This window comes from Bos taurus, chromosome 27 (genome assembly GCF_002263795.3).
Source record: "Bos taurus isolate L1 Dominette 01449 registration number 42190680 breed Hereford chromosome 27, ARS-UCD2.0, whole genome shotgun sequence".
Lineage (NCBI taxonomy): Eukaryota > Metazoa > Chordata > Mammalia > Artiodactyla > Bovidae > Bos > Bos taurus.
This window is the reverse complement of record NC_037354.1, coordinates 37,466,539-37,489,013: the sequence shown is the minus strand read 5'-3', so window position 1 is coordinate 37,489,013 and position 22,475 is coordinate 37,466,539. Positions and strand designations below refer to the sequence as shown.

Below are 22,475 nucleotides of genomic sequence, written 5' to 3'. Positions count from 1 at the left end.
AAACTTTTTCACTCTCCTCTTTCATTTTCATCAAACCTAGACAGCATATTAAAAAGCAGAGACATCACTTTGCTGACAAAGGTCCATACAGTCAAAGCTATGGTTTTTCCAGTAATCAAGTATGGATGTGAGAGTTGGACAGTAAAGAAGGTTGAGCGCCAAAAAATTGATGCTTTCGAATTGTGGTGCTAGAGAAGACTCCTGAAGTCCCTTGGACAGCAAGGAGATCAAACCAGTCAAACCTAAAGGAAATCAACGCTGAATATTCATTGGAACGACTGAAGATGAAGCTGAAGTTTCAATACTTTGGGCATCTGATGTCAAGAGCCGACTCACTGGAAACGACCCTGAGGCTGGGAAAGATTGAAGGCAAAAGGAGAAGGGGGTGACAGAGGATGAGATGGTTGGATGGTATCACCAACTCAATGGACATGAGTTTGAGCAAACCCGGGGAGATGGTGAAGGACAGGGAAGCCTGGTGTGCTGCAGTCTATGGGGTCGCAAGGCATCGGACACGACTTCGTGACTGACCAGCAACAGCAAAGGGAGCAAGCAGCAGGTACACAGGGACGAGCCTTGCAGACAGACACGTTTAGGCAGACTGACTAGAACTGGTCTCTTACACTCTGGCTCCTTCTTTAATATCAGTGTTAAGTGAGCACAGTGTTAGTGAGCCCAAACCCACAGTGTCTCCACTTGGAACCTAAAGATCTCCAAAAAAATCGCCTGCTTCTGGAATTCAGCCTTCTCTCTTCTACAGGAACTGGTCACCTTTATCGAAGCCTGGCTCTGCAGCCCAGGAAGAAGTGGGGAGCTCAGATTCCAGGGGCAAACGCACAGCAGCTGTGCAGACTGTGCTCAGGGAAACGGGCCAAGCCCCGGGGGAGAGGTGGTTCCGTTGGAAAGATTCGTCTTGCTCATCGCACCTCCAGCAGCAGGATGGAGAGTTGTGGCCCGAGGAAGTCCAGAGGCTGTGCTTCAGGAACTTAATATTCGGGGGAAATTAATCCATCCCACAAATATGCAAGGTTTATACCAGCTCTGAGCAGGGCCACCTTGTCTTCCTACCTGGGGCTGCCTCAGACCAGAGCCCGTGATAGACCATTCAGTCCTCTTTCTGCCCCCCAGACAGACTCACACTCCTTTCTGTGGGAACTCCTGGTGGGGAGTGTGTGTGTCAGCTGTTCAGTTGTGTTGACTCTTTGCGACCCCATGGACTAGAGCCCCGCAAGGCTCCTCCGTCCATGGGATTTTCCAGGCAAGATTGCTGGAGTGGGTTGCTATTCCCTTCTCCAGGGGATCTTCCGAACCCAGGGATCAAACCCAGGTCTCCCACACTGCAGGGAGACTCTTTACCTAACTGAGCCACCAGGGAAGATTCTAGAACCCATGAACTAACAGGCAAACCATCACCCTGTGCTCACGGCCACGAAGGGGGTGGTTTGGGTGAAAAAATGGGGGACATTGAGTGGACAGGGAAGGCGGTTCTGATTGGATGACACTGTAGCTGAGACAGAGGGCAGGAGCGGGCAGTGGGTACCATGGAGGAAGGAGCAGGGCTACTGAGGATTCTGTTCCAGGATGAAGAGCAGATGTGAGTGGCTGGATGAATGAGGGGCATGTCTGAATCCTTGAGGAGGATATAAAATCAGCTCCAGTGGATTCAGGGTACGTTCTTGAACAGTAAAGAACAGGTGGGACTCATGGTCAGTGGGACTCTGTTGGGGGTACCCAAGACAGAAAGAGAGAGAGAATGCATTGAACATCAAATTAGAGTTCCACCCCTGGACCATCCTTCACTGGCTATGCTCCTTTGCAAGACTGGAGAGACATTCCTTACAGTTTCAGTGTCCTTCTGAGGTCAGACCTGGGGAATTAGAGATGCTGTCCCCGCCAACATGCCATCAGAGGGGCTCACCAAAATCCAGCAGGACATGGTCCACCATGATGCTGGCTGAGCCCCACACCACAGCATCATTGCTCGTACTAAAGTCAGCTGAATCAGGATGAGGATTCAGAGCCCAAATCCTCTGTCCTGCTCTGTAAGGGGCTGTGAGGCTTCTGGTCATTTCCCTTCTCCCTCTGAAACCCTGGGGTTGGAGATTAACCTCCTGTCTCTGCCTTTCTAAAGCAGGAGATTAGAAACAGTATCCAGTGTTCACACAGCATGTCCCAGCCAAGATTCTCAAAGCTCTGTACAAACATCAGCTCCACTTTGCCACAGTCCCGGGCTTGAGAGCTTGTTATTATTATAGGAACAGGGGAGCACAGGGTAGGTCAGGGCCAAATACCAAAGTTAATCTCAGACTGAGAAAAAAAATAGAAAAATACTCCCAGTCTAGCTTTCTTAATTCCAAAAAGTGCAACTTCAAATCCATATCATATATATTTCCTTAAAATTTTCTTACATATATTACCTGAAATATCATTCATAAATGTCAAGCTGCAGAACAATCCAGAACCAAATTTCATTTAAACCTAAATCATAAGACTTAAAAAAGAAATTGTCATGACTTTTAAAAATAATAAATGAAGTCTTCTAATGATTCTTAATAATTAGAAAAATTATTATTATAAACATTAATAATTATTAATCCCAAGACCAAAAGATAGCAAGAAACAAATATTCCCTGCTGGTGCCTTGATCGGCAACCTCTGGGACACCCTGGGATTTTCAATTACCTCAAAGTCAGGTGTGAAATTCTTAAAACTAAATTAATGTCGGAATTCCCTGCAGAGCCAGTGGTTAGGACTTGACACTTTCATTGCCATGGGCCTGGGTTCGATCCCTGTTTGGGGAACGAAGATCCCTCAAGCCATGTAATATGCCACCCCCCAAATTAAATTAATGAAATTATTGTTGATTCATTTTAATCTTAAAGACGGCAACATGGCATATTATATGTCTCATATTCCCATTGGGGCGTCCCTCGTAGCTCAGTTGGTAAAGAATCTGCCTGCAATGCAGAAGACCCCGGTTCCATCCCTGGGTTGGGAAGATCCCCTGGAGGAGGGCATGGCAACCCACTCCAGTATTCTTGCCTGGAAAATCCCATGGACAGAGGAGCCTGGCAGACTACAGTCCATGGGGTCAAAAGAGTCGGACACAACTTAGCGACTAAACCACCATCATATTCCCATTATATCTGAGTTGTCAAGGCCAAGAAACGGGATTTGTCATTAAAGATGAGGAAGTCTATGAAGAGGGCACCAGGAAATGACATTTATTGAGTTCCCACTACCTGCCAGACCTCAGAGGAGTCACATGCACACACATAATACCTTTTAACCACCCAGCGACACTGCAGCTGGGTATTGCCTTATTTCATAAATGAAGAGACAGAGAGTCAGAGAGGAAGTGACCTGCCAAGTTTATACAGCAAGACTCTGGATCCCCGACTCACTTCATTCTTACTCAGGGTCCACGTGAATCAGAAGACCATACGGCAGGGCCTCGTCTGCTAAGGTCAGAGTGAGGCTTTGGAAAAGGAAGGAGATAAGAAGGTGACGGAGGTTTAAGGTAAATCCCTAGAAGTATAGGTGCTGTTGGAGGTTGGGGAAGATAACTAGGCTTTGGGCAAATGGCCCAGACCTTACAGCAAGGCCAGCCTTTCCTTAGGTTTGTTTAAAAAAAAAAAAAAAAAGCCAGCATCTTGGTTTTCTCCTCCAAAACCAGCTGCAGGGATCCACCCAATGAGGCCTTCATATTTCTGAACTTACTGTGATCTAAAACAGGAATTCAGGGACTTCCCTGGTGGTGCCGTGGCTAAGACTCTGTGCTGTCAATGCAGGGGGCTCAGGTTCAATCTCTGGACAGGGAGCTAGATCCCATGTGCCACAAGTAAGACTTGGCATAACCAAATAATAGGAAAAGGGGAGGACAGAGGATGAGATGGTTGGATGGCATCATCGACAAAATGGACATGAGTTTGGATGGGCTCTGGGAGTTGGTGATGGACAGGGAGGCCTGGCGTGCTGCAGCTCATGGGGTCACAAAGAGTCGGACACGACTGACTAACTGAACTGAACTAATAAAACACACAGGAACCAGCTGTTGGAGAAACCACATTGGTCCAAGATGCTGTCCTTGTAAGATTCAGGGAGCTCTGTGTCCTCGGGGTTGCTGTGGCCTGGGACAGCAGCCCACATTCAGTAACACCTGGCCACTCAGAACCTTCTGGCTCAAGGACTTTGCCCCCAGAGTTGAGGCCCAGTGCCCTATATGGCCCTGGCACATGGTAGTTGCTCAGGAAGCACTAGTTGAGTGAATACACTTGGCATCTGTCTTCAGGGTGATTACTCACAGGGTGACATTCAGACAAAGGGCCGACCGTCCTGTCAGTAAGGAAGGGATGATGGCTTTGTCTTCCATCCCCTTCAGGTGCTTGCGATGCGGTTTTCCTACCCTTGACAAAGACTAAGTGGAATCTGAGTGGCTGGGGCGGTGAAGACCTTGTCACAGAGTTGTAGTGAGTCCATGTTAATAATCTATTTATGGGTTGTACGGTTTTTATTACTCTCTGGAAGTACGAAGACAAGTTTGCAAAATAAAATCAATACCACAAAAATAGCTCTCCATAGAGGACTTTCTCAGGATGTTACTAAATTTGTGCCTGTAAAGGTCTGCAGTTGGGAGGATAGACGAGAAATGTCTAAATATACCAGACAAGATGAAGGAAATAGAAGATAGAGCAGAGGAATCGGGTTAAAAAACAAAACAAAACACCAGTCACCTCACTCGGGTATGCTGCAGGAAACCTGCTTTAGGACCAAGCAGGCAGAATTTTATTCTCTCCATGGACTAAGGAGCATTTTTCAGTGTCTGAGAGGGCAAAGAGAAAAGAGAGAAGTTTGGTCATTGTTGTCTTTATTTTTACTGAGGTAGACAGAGGTGATTGGAAAGAATTTCTTATAGCTTTGCTCTGGTGTGAGAGCTTTGGAAAGTCATGTGTTTGGGAAACCTATTCAGGTGGGTGACAATTCCTCCACTTTTATGGATCATGGAACCTCTACTGATCCTGCAAGACCCCACCGAAATGTCTCCTCCCCTTGGAAGACTTCCATGATTTGTCCCCCATTTCATTGTCATAATTGTAATGACTCAGTGTCTTATGTATATACGTTACTTATAGTGTCTATCATATTACGGAGATTATTTTTACACAACTAACACCAGATTCTCTCCTTGAAGGCAGGGTTGTGTTTTACGCTCTGTACATCCTGAATCTAGCAGATTGCCTGGCCCTTAGTTGATGCTCAATAAATCCTGTGGAATCAACGAAGTGACTCCCAGCCTCATTCTCTCCTAAATGCCTTTCTAGAACAGCTTCATGAGAGCTCCCAGAGGTTAAAGAACCAAAGCCTTAGAAGGCCAGGATTAGGAGCTAGACTTTACAGGGAGAGCCCCAAGAGGACGGCCGGGTGTCTCCCAACAGCTCCTCAAGTCTGAAGAAGAAAATGATTTCTTTTCACCAGACTGCAGTTACTAGTGTGTTGCCTGAGACAAGTCACTCCAGTCCTCCAATCCTCAGTCTTCTCATCTGCAAAGTGGGAATCATAATAGACCTTGGAAGGTGGCTGTGAAAATTGAATGTATTCGTTCCCATGACACGTGTAACAGACTGGGCACTTAACAGATGCTCAATAAACTTTAACATTGTCGTTGAAACTGAGGTCTGTGTAAAACACTGTGCTGGTTTTTTTAAATGTCAGTTTTATCTTCTTTTTCCATCTGTTTCCTTTAGTCCTTTCCTTTACTCTTTTACACTTAAAAAGCTAAAACATAGAAAAGAAAGTATAAAAGTAACGTCGTGGTGGAGCTCCAATGCCTCCTCTTCCATGCAGCCCTCCCTGCCTGCCACCAGGCCAGAGATTCTCCTATCTTTTTGCTCCCACACTGTTTGTACCATAACACAGCCCTTGTTGGCTAATCCCTATTGTGACATTCCCACTCCAAACCCAATCTGTGTGAGTGGGTTCATAGCTTCATCATGTTCTCAGTGGTTTCTCCTACTTTGAATATTCCCCTAATTTAGAAATAGGGCTGGATGTTTTGCGCGGGGCTAGATGTGCAAACAAGGCTCCAGCTGGGGAAAGCTGGTTCTAGCCAGATGAAGCAGACTCTTCTGTCTCTGGTAACAGGCATAATGATACCCACTTTGCTAATTTAGAGAGGTTCAGAAATGTAAATGGATAAGAGCTATGACAACGCATTGCAAATTAATGCAATGAAACCATGTTCCCCCTGTTTCTTCTATGACATGGGAACCCAAGTTCCCAGCAGGCTTTCCTAAATGGCAGCTAGGCACTCTCTCCCTCCCCCTGTAGATTTCTCTCGCTCCGTTCTGGGATTTTTAGGTGTCAGTTCTGTCTTGACCTGGAGGGGCTCACCAGACAGCGATTCCAGGGGCCTCGCTTTGCTGGAGGTCATTTCCAAAGTACAGCTGAAGCCTGAGGAAGACGGTTTCTTCCCTTCATGTCTAATCTTGTTCTCTTTGTCTGAAATGACTTCTTGTTTCCAAAATCTCAGGAAAGTGAAAAGTCCCTATACCCCAAAAGCCAAGGCTCCTCGACCACTCTCTTATGTGTAAGGCTGTAACCTCAAGGGGCAGCTGGAGGAGGTGTGTGTGGAGGAGTGAGTCTGTTTTATTTTTGCCAACATCCTAAGCTTATTTACACTTCAACAAAGAATTTTTCTTCTCTTCTGTGAAAGTGCAAATACAGGACTTCTTACCGACTTTTATGAACTCAAAATACCTTCAAACTCCACAGCCTCTAAAGTGCAAAAGTAGAATAAGTCCCAAGAAATGTATTGAAAAATACATTTATTCATTTTATTTTTAAAAAATTATTACTATTTTTACGTTAAAAAACAATTTGGCTGTCCCAGACGGTGTGTGGGTTATTAGTTCCCTGGCCAAGGATTGAACCCATGACCCCTGCCTCAGAAGCTTGGAATCTTAACCACTGGACAGCCAGGGAAGTCCCTATTTATTTAAATTGCATTTTTATACCTACATTCCCAGCTTATTATTTTCTCCTGAACATTTTTATTTACAAGTAAAATAATATGCAGATCCATTTCATAATATGCTAACATATCTTGAAACTAGCAAAATTTATACTAATTACCCAAATCTGATCAAAACCTTTGAGTGGGTGAAATCTGATGACCCCAGATGAGATCCAGAAAATCTCCTGAGAGTCTTTTATCCATTGTTCCTTATAGACCATTAGCAGAAAGACCTGCACGAGTGTGCACTAAACTGGCACAGATAAACAACTCATTTCAACGTAAGTGAAGAATGTTATGTACATATGTTAAAATTAAGTGAGATAGCTAACATATCTAGATTTTAAATCTCTGGGAGATTAGGTAATATCTGGACATAAGGTAAAAAAAGAAAAAAAAAGTAATTGTTAACAAAACCAAAAAAGTAAGTAATTAAATCAACCTTTTCATTTCCTGTCAAAGAAGTACTAATATTTTCTCCTTTACATGACAGGTATTATTTGAAGGGTAACTGTTTCCTGGCAACTCTACAAAGAGCAGGAGACAGGCTGTGGTCAGGCTGAGAGCTAAACATCATTCCTGTTCTTTTGTGGATTCAGCGTCTTGACTTGGGCTTCACCTCGTTCTGAGGTTGATAGTGGGGGCCTCTGTCATCCCGTTTTCTCTTTCTAGAGAACAGCATTAGGGGAGGGGCAAGATCCTAGGGAGGACGGGGGAAGGAAGGGGAACTAACATCGCTGGTTTTCTTATCTGGTTGTCTTAGCTTCAGTGGGGTAAGTTGCACTCTGGAACTTGGCCCCCTTTTCTCCAAGGAGCCCAGGGACCAGAGCCTGGGACTCACAGTCAGGGTCACCTGCCCACCCGCCGGCTCAGAGACCCCCTCCAGGAGCAAGAAGACAGCACCTACGGGCTTCCAGACTGACCTCCGACTTGCGTGGAAGAAAATAAAAAAAGAAGAAACCCTTCCCCAAACACTCCCAAATGTCTCCCTGAAGAACGCAATGCACTCTTTAAAATAATTATTTTTCCATAGAACCTTTCTCAGTGGAAAGAACGGTGACAGTTAGACAGCAGGTACAGTCCTCAGACTGACAGTTACCTGTTTGAGCCACACGTTTGTCGTCATCAGCTGATTCTTTTCATCCTAAGAAAAGGAAAAGTAAATTCAAATTAAGTGAAAATGTGTATTGGATTTTTTTCTTTTTTTTTTTTGTCACAAAGACTTCTTGAAATCTTACTTTTGAGCAGTCCAAAGTGGGAAGGATTCTCAACTTAAGAACAGTTAAATGGCATCGAGCGGGTGTTAGTCACTCAGTTGTGTCCGACTCTTTGCAACCCCCCTGGACTGCAGCCTGCCAGGCTCCCCTGTTCATGGGATATCCCAGCCAAGGATACTGGAGTGGGTTGCCATTCCCTTCTCCAGGGAATCTTACCACCCAGGGATTGAACCCAGGTCTCCTGCATTACAAGGCAGGTTCTTTACCATCTGAGCCACCAGGGAAGCCCCATGGCATTGGGACCCTACAATATTAGGCATATTTTGTTTAAAGTGAAAATAATAATGAGAGCAAGTAGCAGTTCCTTGTGGTGATGTTTGCATAAATTGCATAACCAAAGGCACAGTAAGGGGTGAAGTTGAACGAAATGGAGCTAAATGGGAGGTGGGCCTTGTATGATTTTCTAGAAGGAATCTTGGGCTTTGAGTCAGTTGGGGGGTGGTGATGATGAATGGATATGGCCAATGGGGGAACATTGTTCTGGGACTTTGGGGACTGCAGTAGCATGGTTTTGCAGAATTTGGGTTATCAAAGTTCACAGATTTCCCCAGGAACCTCATGACAGAAATGTGGACTCAATAGGAAAATTAAGGTACTGGGTGTGTCAGGGAAAGGTCTGGGGTCCCCAGGAGATCCAGGAGGGAATGGGGTCACCCAGGGACTCTCTCCAGGGCTGTCACCGGGGCTCTCTCTGCTCCGACCCCTGCCCGCCCTGGCTTGGCTCAGGGGACACTGAGTCAGCCCTGGGCTCAGCCCCGTCTGCTCTTCACCTTGGCAGCTCCAGTAAACCCATCAGAGAGATGCCCTCCTAACCACGGCCCACCTCCCTCCAGCAAGAAGCCCCCCTCCGCCTACAAAAGTGTTGCCGTGAAAATGACATTCTTTCCTTGGGTCACTTCACTGGCTTCCCGGGGCAGATTTTCTCTCATGCCGAGTTATTTTTAAAACTGAAATGGCAGACACAGGGAAAGAAAACAAAATCAAATCTTAGCCTTGACACGGGTGAAGGAATGCATGTTCTTTTCAGCTGAGGGCCAGGGATTACTCACCACATCCACGAGCTGAGAAATTTTCAATCCAAAGTAGACTTTTACAGTGTCGTTGGAATGTAATACGGGGCGAACCCATTTCTGGTAACCTTGGAATAAGTGTCTGAGCAGCGCGTCTTCTTCTTCGGCTATGGACCTGAATCCCGCAGCAGCTGGATGAATAGGAGGGGACCCGAATTAACCGGGGAGGTGGGACAGCTGACCCTACATCTCCAAACTGGACGGTCGTGTGTTTCCAGACAGCCTGATTCAGCGAGGCAGGACTAAGGCTCCTGGGCTTCTCAGTCAACATTCTCCTGTTCCACCTCAGCTCCCTCCCCAACCACACGTAAATACTCTCCTTCTGTTTCTTTAATGTGGTCCCTGTCTGTGACCGTGGATGTTCACCAACCATCCTGTGGTCATCCTTCTGTGATGGATGTGAAGTTGAATCAATATGCTGTACATCCTAAATTTACACAAGGCTATATGTTGATTACATCTCAATAAAACTGGAAGAAAAAAATAAATAAAGGTAGGCTCTATACTTTTCCCTGGAGGAGAGTGTGGCAAATCACTCCAGTATTCTTGCCTGGAGAATCCCCATAGACAAAGAAGCCTGGTGGGCTACAGTCCATGGGGTTGCAAACGGTTGGACATGACTGAAGTGATTTAGCATGCATGCAGACTCTGTACTTAAGCCAGAGCTTTATTTTTCATAGGACTTTCCCATCATGAGGTCATCACTTGACCCCCGAAGGATCACCCACAGCGCCCGCCTTGTCCTGTCTCACCTCCTGATGATTGCGGTCTCTGCCTGCATGCAGTGCCCACCGCCGCGCCTGGCCTGGCCTCTCCACATCCCTTTCACAGTCTGTCTGTATTTGTCTTTGTCTGTCCTCCCCTCGGGGTCCACGAGGGCAGGCACACTCCACGTTGTTTGATGATGTTCATCCAGCACATAGCACAGTGCTCGGCCACACCAGGAGCTCACCGTGTATCTGTCTAATGAATGAGCCAATGGAGGGAGTGGCCAGGGCCGTTTCCCATGCATCCAGCCTGTGGTCACAGAACACCCGCCACGTGGCCTGTCTGCTCTGTCCTTTCCTCCTGTGCAGGACTTCCCTTACAACAGCCAGCTTCTGACAACTCTTCTCTGCCCCTAAATGTTCGAAAGTCCTAATTTCAAGCTTTAACTCTCAAACTGAAGAAATGGTTTAGGAATGTGGTCTCGAGGTCAGTTTTGTTTCTTTTCAGGGCTGTGCTATCCAATTTCAAACCAGGAAGATTTTCATTGTTTTATACATATTTTTTAATTTAAAAGATTTTAAAAATTAATTAATTCTGGCTGCACCAGCATGTACAGGATCTTAGTCCCCTGACCTGGAATCAAACCTGTGCCCCCTGCATTGGAAGCTCAGAGTCTTAACCACTGGACCACCAGGGAAGCCCCTCCTGGTTGTTTTAACTATGCTCCCCTTCCTCTGTCCAGGATGCTCTTCAGTCCTACAGTGATTCATTCCACACCCTCTGCTTTCCCATAGAAAACCTTCTCTTCCCACTGAGAGACACACACATGATGGGCAAGGTCACGTGCAAGACACAGCCCCACATTTGACCAATGAAAACCATGAGATGCTTTGTGGAAAGAAAAGCAAAGTCACACTCACTCCCCACAGATGCGTGGGACCTCCACTTCACTGGGGAGATGATTCTCAGCGTAGTTGGTAACCCCCTCCCAGGGTGAGCAGGGCGTGGATAATGGGTCTGATGCTCTGGGTGCCGCACCCTCTCTCTTCTGCACCAGAAAGCTGACGAAGATGCATCTGAGTGGTAGAGGTGCGGCCTTACATTTGCACTTACTAACTCAAAGGGCTGGGCTTTCCTGGTGGCTCAGTGGTTAAAAAAAAAAAAATCCACCTGCAATGCAGGAGACATGGGTTTGATCCCTGGGTCCGGAAAAATCCCCTGGAGAAAGAAATGACAACCCGCTCCAGTACTCTTGCCTGGGAAATCCCAAGGACATAGGAGCCTGGTGGGCTATAGCCCAAGGGTTTGCAAAGAATCAGACACAGCTGAGCACACCCATAGACACTCAAAGGGCCAGCCAGTCTTAAACTTGGATACTTCATCTATTCTTAGCCAGCAGAACTGCACTGAAGAGCAGGTCAGCGAGTGGCGGCCAGGACAGCCCTCTGTACAGGCCCTAAAACCTTCCTGGAAATGTGGGCAGTGGGAGGAATAGAGAATCGAAATTTCCTGAAGCCATCTGAGAGAGGAGGCTGCCCTTCACGAATTCCCTACTGGATATCCGGGCTTAGCTTCCTTCCAAATACCAGGCAGCTCTGATGGCTCCCAGCTCCTCTGCGGGTACCGCCCTGACCTCAGACCCCATCACCTCCCCCATGGATCCGTGCGCTGCCCGCTAATTGCTGCGCTCACCTCTTCACCGTCCGTTTCCCACCCAGCAGATGGATCATCGCTTAAAAGCTGGGGAGGATTATGTCAGCTTCCTGCTCAAATCCTCCCCGTGGTTTCCCATCAGACTTGGGAAAAAACAGCCCAGTTCTTACCATGGCCTCCCAGGCCTTTCAGAGTGCCTACCCACTCCCACCCGGGCCTCGCCCCTCATCCCCAGGACCTCAGGCACACCACACACACCACACACACACCACACACACATCATATCCACTACACACACCATACACACACTGTACTCACACCACACACCATACACACCACACACACCACACACAGACCATACACATACCACACATACCACATATACAGCACATATCAAACCCACAACACACACCACACAATATACCTACAGACACCACACACACCACACACGGACCATACACACACCACACAACACATATATACTATACACACACCACACATACCACATACACATCATATACATACCACGCACACACACACACAACACACACCATACACACAACACACAGAGATCGTACCCAGCACACACACACCACACACATACCCACCACGCACAGTACACACACCACACATACCACAAACACCAGGCACCACATACCCACCACACACCCACCACAAACAACACACACCACCTGCACACCACACACACACACCAGGCGCCACGTACCACACATACCCACCATGAACACTACACACCACACACACCCCCCACATCCATCACACACAACACCCACCGCACACACACACCACGCACCACTCACGCGTACCGAATGGGCTTCTTAGCTGGAACGGCCTGACGCCATCGTGGTTTGGGACGTGTGAGAAGCATCCTAAGAAGGGCAGAGACTGGGCCGCGGAACTTCCTTCCTGGCAGGATAACCTTATTGTCAGTTTGCAGGCAGTGGGAGCTGCGTGCTGGGAAGGGTCCCCTAAGACTGTGACCTGACCTTCCCCAGCCCCTGCAGCCCCCAAGCCCACCCGCTCTGAGAGGACGGCTGGACCCTGCTCTTCACCAGCTTCCAGAGGGAAGCGAGCAGACGTGCTCTCAGGACTGTGTGGGTTCTGACCCTGTGATCCACGTCAGAAGCCGAGCTGCCATCTGAGTTGAGGAGGAAAAGGTGTAGCTCTGTCCTGGCTCTTACAGGCTGGATGTTTGTCCTGTAAAATCCATATGTTAAAGCCCGAACCCCCAGCATGACTGCATTTGGAGACTTGTGTGCGTGCCAAGTTGCTTCAGTCATGTCTGACTCATTGTGAACCTACTGGCTATAGCCCGCCAGGCTACTCTGTCCATGGGATTCTCCAGGCAAGAATACTGGAGGGGGTTGCCGTGCTCTCCTCCATGGGACCGTCCCAACCTAGGGATTGAGCCCACATCTCCTGCAGTTCCTGCACTGGCAGGTGGATTCTTTACTGCTGAGCCACCAGGGAAGCCAGCATTTGGAGACAGGACCTAAAAAGAGGTAATTAAGGTTAAATCCGGTTATAGGGGTGGGGCCCTAGTCTGACAGGGCTGGGGTCCTCATAAGAAGAGGGGGAGACCCCTGGACTCTCCTCCGGCTCGCACAGAGGGGAGTTCATGTGGAGACACAGCCAGAGGCAGCTGTTTACAAGTCAGGAGGGAGCTCTCACCAAGCTTGCTGGCACCTTGCTCATGGATTTCTAGTCTCCAGGACGGTGAGAAAAGAAATTTCTTTCAAGCACCCAGTCTGTGGTATTTTGTTATGGTGGCCTGAGCTGACTAGTACAAAAGGGTCTTGACCAAAACAGACCTTACCAATAAAGAGAAGACAAAGGCCAAAGGTTGGCTGCTTTCTGCCTAGTATCTTCCCCAAATAGAAACTGAAGTCACTGATGTTATTGAAGCAGATGTAGAGGACAAGCCTGGTTTGTTCTTGTAAAATAGGATGTTATGAGGAAGGGCAAGGACTTCCATGTTGATTCTTCAAGGCTAGGGCCTCAATAAACATGAGCCAATTCTAGGGAATGAGCAAACGAATGAATAAATGCATGGAAGGCTATAATTTTCTTGAGGGGTTGGGGGCACAGGACCAGCTCGTGGCTCCAGAAGATGGAGAACCGCAGATGTTCTCTGGATTTCCAGGACAAGTGGTCTCAAGAAATAAATGGATTCCTTTTAATATACAACACAAACGGACTTATTTATGAAACAGAGACAGACTCACAGACATAGAGAAGAGCTTGGTGGTTGCCAAGGTGGGGGGTCGGGAGGGAAGGACTGGGAGGGTGGGATTAGCAGATGCCAACTGTGACGTATAAGATGCACAGGGACCTCCCTGGCAGCCCACTGGTCAAGAGTCTGCCTTCCAACGCAGGGGACGTGGGTTTGATCCCTGGTCAGGGAAGTTAAGATTCCACATGCTGCAGGGCAACCAAAGCTTCACACAGCAACTACTGAGCCCTCGTGCTCTGGAGCCCAAGCACCACAACCGAGAGAAGCCTGCGTGCCACAGCTAGGGGACCTCACACGGCCCAGTGAAAAATCCCACGTGCAGCAAAGAGGGTCCCCTGGGCCCCACCTAAGACCCAATGCAGCCAAATTAACTAATCAATTAACTTAACAACACGGTCCCACTGTGTAGCACAGGGACCTATATTCACTAGCCTATGATAAACCATAATGGAGAAGAATATGAAAAAGTATCAATGCGCGTATAATTGAACCACTTTGTCATACAGCAGAAATCAGCACAATGCTGTACATCAACTATACTTCCATAAAACTTAAAAAGCAAATTAAAAAAAGAAAGAAACAGATTCCTGAGAGGTTGTATGTAAAGCAAATTTTTGTAAACGGACTTATATTTCAAACTCATTAGATAAGACCACTCTTCTAAGACACATCTCAGTGATTCACTAACAAGTCAGAAAACTGCTCTTGGAAGATGAGTGAGCCTCCTCCCCGCTCTGCTGTGGGGGTTTCATTTCCCAAAGTCAGCTCCCTGCGGGGAGGGATGGGAGAGCCTTTCAGCATTAATTAAAGAGGAGAGAAAGAGGAATGATAACGACATGAAGACAGTGGAGCTGGAAAGGACTTTCAAGACATGTAAGCCCCTCACTTCACAGGTGAAGACCTGGGAGAGCTGGGAGGGGTCACCCGCAGAACGGGGGCGCTGTGGTCTTCTGACTCCCAACTTGTCATCCTTTCCACCAGCTCATGAAGTTCTTCGAGGATTGAGGAGGCAAAGACTGTTCCCCACAGCGTGTCTCCCGGCCACGTAAAATCTGCTCCAGCAGTTCACGTCTATGAATGCACACTCAATGTTGCTGCTATTTTTGTTGCTGTGGGGCTATCGCTGTATTTTCCAAACTGTTGTTTCAAGTTGTGTATCTTTGGGGAGCATGGTGTCCCGGGTGGTGTTTGTGTGGTCTTGGGGAGACACTCGAGCCTGCTGAGAGTGTTCTGTAGCCTGCCCCCAGCCTCCTCTGCAGCAGGAGGCATCCAGCAGGCTGCTTTGCTGTGGGTTTTGAGGGGCAGGGGTGGGCTTCTTGAATGGGTGCTGCTCTGAGGTCACTCTCTGAGGAAGGGGATGCCCAGCGCTTTACAGTCACAGAACAGAGCCATCCTGCTTCAGACTTCCCCACGTTTCCCTGTAGCCTCCCCAACATACACATACAGCATACACATACACGCCGTCTAATGCACACATACATCTTCAAAGAGTGTGCGCTGCCTGTTAGAAATGATTTTCACCATCTCTTTTGGTGAAAAAAGGAATCTTGCTTCCCCCTGGAACTTCTTTCTCTCCTTTCTTCTCTTTTTCTTAGTCTTTTTTTTTTTTTTTTGTCTGCCATGTGGCTTGTGGGATTTTAGTTCTCTGACCAGGGACTGAAGGCTTGGCCTCAGCTGTGAAAGCACAGTCTTAACCACTGCACCGCCAGGGAACTCCTGTTTCTACTTGACTGTTTGCCCCGGTTTTCTTTGTCAAAACCTTTCCCCCGGGACCAGATAAGCAGCCCCGCAGGAAGAGGGCAAAAAAAAAAAAAGGAAGAACCAGAGCACACCTGAGAGCAATGTGGAGGACGGACAGACAGACAGACAGGGCTGCAACGCCCTGCCTGATCCTAGCAACATCCTCCGCTTGAAACTGGGCGGGGGCCGTGCTGCAGGAGGGCTCAGTGCCCTCGGCTCAGGCCACGGAGTCTCTTGCCAAACTCATCACTCAATAGAAAGAAGAATCTAATTAATATTTATCCACATGGAGAGGCCCTGAACTCAGACTCAGAGACAGTTCCTGATTCCAGGCCGTGAAAACAGGGCCGTAGATGACGGGGAAGGTCTGGCCACCCACATACTCTGTGTCTTCAGGGTCTTGACATCCATGAAACAGCCACAAACGGGACCCCTTATTGCCCATATTTGCTGTTCCCCAAAATACAAAGAGGGCCGGCGTGTAAGCTGCAGCCTTGACTGGAGAACAGCTCTTCACCCCTGGCTGCAGCGGAGAAGGGATCCAGGTAACCGTAACTAGAGCTACCCCGGGACCAGGCGCTGGCTGTGATGAGCTTCGGGCTCTCTCCACACCAGAGGGTGGAATTGAAACAGATTTGGATCGGCTTCCCAGAACCAGCTTGAGACCAATTTTTCTTTGGAACCTACGACTTGAGGCTCTGCTCTCTTTATTCCTCAGGACTGTTTCCTCTCCTTTCTTTGGAGGCTCAGACTCTGTGCCCTCCTCACCCCCACATCAATAATCACTTTTATCAAAATTTTGACAAACTCTCTCACACTGAAATATGAATAACTGATAAAACCTAATAGATGATAAAAAGATGACAAAGTAATGAATATAACTGAAAAGAAGCAGACTCACAGGTAAAAAGAACAAACCAGTGGTTACCAGTGCGGACAGGGGAGGGTAATATGAGGCAGGAGATAAAGATGAACAAGCTATTAGGTATAAAATAAGCTACGAGGACATGTATACAGCACAGAGAATATAGCCAATACTTTAGAGTAACTATGGAGGAAGTGTGGCTTTCCTGGTGGCTCAGTGGTAAAGAAGCCACCTGCCTATGCAAGAGATGTGGATTTTTATCCCTGGATTGGGAAGATCCCCCTGGAGAAGGAAATGGCAACACACTCCAGTATTCCTGCCTGGAGAATCCCATGGACAGGGCTACAGTCCACGGAGTCACAAAGAGTCAGACATGACTTTGTAACTGAACAGCAACATAAAGGGAGTATCACCTTTAAAAACTGTGAATCAGGGCTTCCCTGGGGGCTCAGAGTAAAGACTCCACCTGCCAAGGTAGGAGAGATGGTTTCGAGCCCTGATCCAGGAAGATCCCACATGCCTCTAAGCCCGTGCGCCACAACCACTGAGCTGTGCGCTAGAGCCTGAGAACCTCAACAAGAGAAGCCACCGCAGTGAGAAGCCACCGCAGTGAGAAGCCCGAGCATCATGCCGAGGAGGAGGCCCTGCTCGCTGCAACTAGAGGAAAGCCCAGCAGTGAAGATCCAACGGCCAAAAGTAAACAAACAAATACAATAATTTAAAAATTGAGAGTCACCATGTTGTACTCCTGTAACATATAATATAAATGACCCCTACTTCAAACTTAATAGGTGAAACTTCCCATGATTATTTATGATTTTACTGAAAATGCCACCCCTGTTTATTCTCAGCTAGGAGAGAAAACAGATTATTGAAGAATTTCAAATCTCAGCAAGTATTGTTGAGAGAGGTATATACTTTGTTTGACACCTTTTGGTGTATTTTGATTTTGCCTTTCATTCATTATCACTACCTCATCCCCCAAAAAATCTTCCCACAAATAGTCTCTTCTGCCAACATGTATAGCTAGCTCTCAGGATGGACTCAAATAATAAATATTTGACGGCTTTTTGCTATCATGAGAGCTTCTCAGAACAACTATTTTATTCCTCCATGCATCCCCGACACTGGAGCAATTCCTGGGATGTGGTAGACCTTCAATAAATATTTTTTTAATGAATAACACACATCTTGTGTTAAGAATGATGGGAAGAGGAATAAGATATTGTCCTATTTCTGGAGTGGACAAAAGTGTGGCCATAGACGGCAATCCTTGCACCAGGACCAGAAAAACAGAAATGAGGGCTTGTGCCTTGTCATTTGAAAAAGGTAGCTTCGCGTGAGAAAGGGAAACTGTTTTCTTTACGATAAGCAGAGAAGTTAAAGAACTTAAGGAAAGGTGGCACAGATCTATAAATAGAAAGAGACTCTCCAGTGGATCTAGAAATTCTCACAAACTCCAGAGTTATCACAGGCGACTACATGGACTTGTTACAGATCTGTGACAGGTGCATACAGCTAGGCACACATTTCCAGACTCCCGCAGCACACGTACGAAAGCCGGGGGCCAGGCTCTCGTCCGATTCCAACCGGCTTATGCAGCTGTCACTGCGTGCAGAGAAGCAGGCGTGGGTGAACCTGCTGAGGGTGAGCCTGAGGGTTTATGCTAACCAGCCCTGCTGACCCGGGAGATGGCTTCTCTGCTGAAAGAATGCTGAGACTCAATTCCAGCATAGGAAATAGGATGCTCTAGTAATTAGCAGAGAAACATCAGACATGAATTGCATAGAAGCTGATTATGTTTATGATTAATTACATGCTAAAACACACAGAAGTTTATTATTATTTTTATGATTGGCAAGGTGCACTGCAAGTTTAGGATCAGTAGATGCAAACTATTTAGAATGTTTGCAACAATGAGGTCCCACTGTACGGCACAGGGAACTATATCCAGTCTCTTGGGATTAAAAAAAAAGGAAAAAAAAAACACTTTAAAAAATGTATATATTTGTATAACCAAGTGCCTTTGCTGTACAGCAGAGACTGACACAGCACTGTAAATCAACTACACTTCAATAAAAAAAAGACTTGGAAGAAATCAAATTCAGTGATATTTCAAACTGGATTCAATGCTCTCTGCACTTAGAAATGACTCTGTGTGTTTCTGAGCCCCAGGTTTGAGCACAGGCTACGTTTTTGAAGATATAATAATGTTCACGTGTGTGTGTGAGTCACAGGATTTTAAATCCAAGAGTTATTTCAGGACTTGGGCAAGTCGATCTCAGTGCCTCTGGTTCTCCGTCTGAAAATGACAATACTCCTATGTGGCCAAAACACTAGCGACAAATAAAGACAAATCGCTACAGGAACCACACTGTTTCCTCACCGTCTGTCCCCTGGCTCTGTATGGAGTCTGGTGTCAGGGGAAGGGCTTTCTGTTCTTAAGTTGCAGGAAACGTGAAATGATTCCCACACCCAGAAAGCTGGCAGGTGACGGTGCCCACTGTTCCCTAAACTTCCCAGTTATTTTCTCCCACTTTCCTTTCCTGCCCTCTGTCTCCTTTATTTGTCCTCATTCTTTAAATGCCTTTATTTTCTGGTGGATGATAGTCACAGAAAACTCACACAGCTTCACGGACATTTGCTTAACTGTGATGTAAAAACATACTAAATATACCTACATGCACAAATTTATGAAAGTATTTTTATATCTGCACAATAGTTTGGACAATAAGCATCTATGCACAGCTAGAGTGATTGTTAATAAATACGATACTAAAATGTTGACATAATCCCTATGCCAAATATTTTAACAATTTTCTGAGTACCATTCAGTGCGCTTGATAACATTCCCCTGCTTTCATATCTTCCTACCAAGCTCATAGTGATTCCAAAGGAATAACACAGTCAATGGCAAAAGTATAAACATTATGGAATTCATATGCTTTCTTTAGCAATATACAGACTTCATGGAATTACTCATCGGAGCTACATTTTTAAAGGTTATCTTAAAGAGTAACCTAAAAATACCTACACATCACATTTTTTAATCCTGACATTATCAGCAGGGGCAACGATCAAGTTTTCATTTGCTTCAGCTTGAGCTTACCTGAGTGGGTGATACCAAGGACGCTGAACACCAGGATAAAGTCTGCAAGCATTATGATGTCGGCTGGACAGAGATAATGCCTTCCTCCTCTTTAACAACAGGATATTTCCATCAGAAAAGGGGGTTTTTGAAGAGAAAACGCAGAGCTTCAAAGTCCAGGTGGAGCCCAGAGGACGCAGATACCTGGAGAGGGGAAACCAGGCTGAACCCGGCTGGTGTCAGTCCGAGGTCTCTGAAAGCACACCTCATTGATTCCCAGTCAGCTGTCAGATCCTGTAGGTCTGAGAACTATCTCTGGGTCCTAACTCCTGACTTATTAATTCACTCTCCCGCCAGGAGATGTGGGGCAGTGGAGGGGGGGGTGAAGGGTGAAGCCGGACAACAGCGAGAGCTCTGTGCTGTTTTGCTCATGCTTGGAGATCTGTGTAAAAGGGAGAAACCGTGAATGAAGACACGCAACACGGAAGCCAGTGCAAGTTTCTCCTACAGCGTTCTCCATCGTCGTTCATTTTGGACGTGCAGCTTAAGAACAGTGAATAAGAGTCAAAAGCTACAGATCCCAGTTATGAAACAAACCCTGGGGATGTTTGTACGTGGAGACGATGGTTAATAATGCTGCTGTATTCAGTCACTCAGTCGTGTCTGACTCTTAGCGACCCTATGGATTGCAGCCTGCCAGGCTCCTCTGTCCATGGGATTTCCCAGGCAAGAATTACTGGAGTGGGTTGCCATGCCTTCCCCCAGGGGATCCTCCTGAACCAGGGACCGAACCCGCATCTCCTGCATCTCTTGCATCACAGATGAATTCTTTACCGCTGGGCCACCAGGGAAGGCCATAGTTAATAATACTGTACTGCATATTTGAAAGTTGCTAAGAGAGTAGATCTTAAAAGCTCTCATCATGAGAGAAAAAAAAACTTTTTGTAACCATGTGTACTTATGGGTGTTCACTGGACATGGTGGTTGTCATTTCACGAGGTATACAAATGCCCAATCTTTATGTGGTGACCCTGAAACTGACACAGTGTTATATGTCAATTGCCCCTCAGTTTTTAAAAATTTAATTCTATTTATTTATTGATATTTGGCTGCACTGGATCCTCACCGCTGCACCCGGGCTCTCTCTAGCTGCAGCGAGCCAGGGCTACTCTGCAGTTGTGTTGCACGACTTCTCATTGTGGGGCTTCTCTTGTTGCAGAGCACAGGCTCTAGGGTGTGCGGGCTGTCGCTGTGGCTCACGGACTTAGTTCCCTCGAAGCATGTGGGATCTTCCCAGACCAGGGATCAAACCTGTGTCCCCTGCATTGCAAGGCAGATTCTTAACTCCTGAACCACCAGGGAAGTTCCACATGTCAGTTTTTAAAACGAATGACCATGCCCTTCATCGCCCTGGTCTAGAGGCTCTGGCATGCTTCATGATCAGAGCATCCTCTGGGGTTCCCTGGAGCCCCCAGGGCCTGCAGATAATCCACAAGAGAAAGGACAGTTGGAGTACTGTCTTTTTCTGTATCGCTCCCAGGACCTGGAGGCTGAAATCACCACCTCGTCTTTGGATTCACCTTGGTCACAGTTGGTCTGATTCTCACCTAGCTCGGCGCTGTCCACACACAGAGGGTCCTCCAGGAATGCAAATCTGCTGATCAGGCAAGAGTAAGTGAGGGCTGGAAGGAGAAGAGGGCCTGGTAGGAGCAGAGTCCCTCGATGGGGCCCCAGTACTGGAGTAGCACCCTCCGGGCACTGCCAACCCACCCGGGGCCACACTGATTTAATCCAATCGAAAATTTCCCTCTACCTCATTAAGGCTCCTCTGAGAGCATCGGTGACTTCCAAACACCCGGTGATGCTCAGCAGGGTACCAGCTCGGAGTCCAGACAGACCTGCCAGGAAAGGCAGGACCACGTCCCCTCCTCCAGCTCCCTCTCCTCTCCACTCCTCCAGAAACCCGGCCCCCACAGTCTCCATTCCCCAGACCACAGGCTCCTCGGGCCGGGCTGGGTCCTCTTACCCTCTCTCCCCAGCATCCCCAGAGCCCACTGCACGTGAGCGGTTTAGAAGGAAGAGGAAGGAAACAATTAGACACTGATCTCCCATCCATCTGAACCACATTCCAGGCCCGCTGTGAGTTTACAACGGTCTCAGGAATCAATTAGCCACTAACCCAGGGGTGCAGGAAGTGTCGCTGTTCTTCATTTTCAATAAATCAAAGAAAATGGAGCTTGCCATTCCACTGAGCAGGCAGGAAATACCATCTCTGTCATTTCAGGAGCTCAGGGCAGCAAAAGCCGCGTTTGCAGCCCCCAGTCACAAGCAGGCTGTCGCCTCTGGCCCATCTTGACGGCAGCGGAGGGTCGGCGGGCAGCCACGGGGTCCCAGTGGAAGAGGCGGCTCTGTTGCCCTTTCCTGGCCAGGAAGTGTGGGTGACAGGGTCCCCTAGTCGCTGGTCTCTGCTGCTGGAGGGGCCGGTCTCTGCTGCTGGAGGGGCCGGCCAGTCTCTGGGGATTTCTGGCCCATCTCCCTTTCGAAGACACTCACCTCATCTCCATCCTGCTCTAAAAACATCAAATAAGCCCTTCAGTGAGTTTACACTTGTGGTAAAAGCTGATGTCAAACAGGAAGAGAGGTTGTCTTTAATGGCTTCTGCTTTCAGTCTCTATAAACATATCAGCCCTAGCTCCTTTCTTGGGAAATGTAGGGGAAAGAAAACTACAGAGAACACAAATTTGTATCAATTCATGTCTCAAAAAATCATCCTGCACTGCGCCAGCGTGTGCTCTTTCCCTCACCTGT

The 22,475-nt window shown here is 47.4% G+C and overlaps 1 protein-coding gene across 1 annotated transcript in view; it reads right to left on the bottom strand.

Annotated features, from left to right (window-relative positions):
* The window catches only part of CHRNB3 (cholinergic receptor nicotinic beta 3 subunit), a 36,961-nt gene extending 14,737 nt beyond the window's left edge, over nucleotides 1-22,224 (bottom strand). The window contains exons 1-3 of the mRNA XM_059882376.1: nucleotides 19,689-22,224; nucleotides 9,339-9,490; nucleotides 8,112-8,156 (exon numbers count right to left, since the gene is read on the bottom strand). Coding sequence (XP_059738359.1) covers nucleotides 8,112-8,156; nucleotides 9,339-9,490; nucleotides 19,689-19,740 — 249 coding nt within the window. The 5' untranslated portion in view covers nucleotides 19,741-22,224. The remainder of the gene's footprint in view (nucleotides 1-8,111; nucleotides 8,157-9,338; nucleotides 9,491-19,688) is intronic.
* Nucleotides 22,225-22,475: the final 251 nt, after the last annotated feature.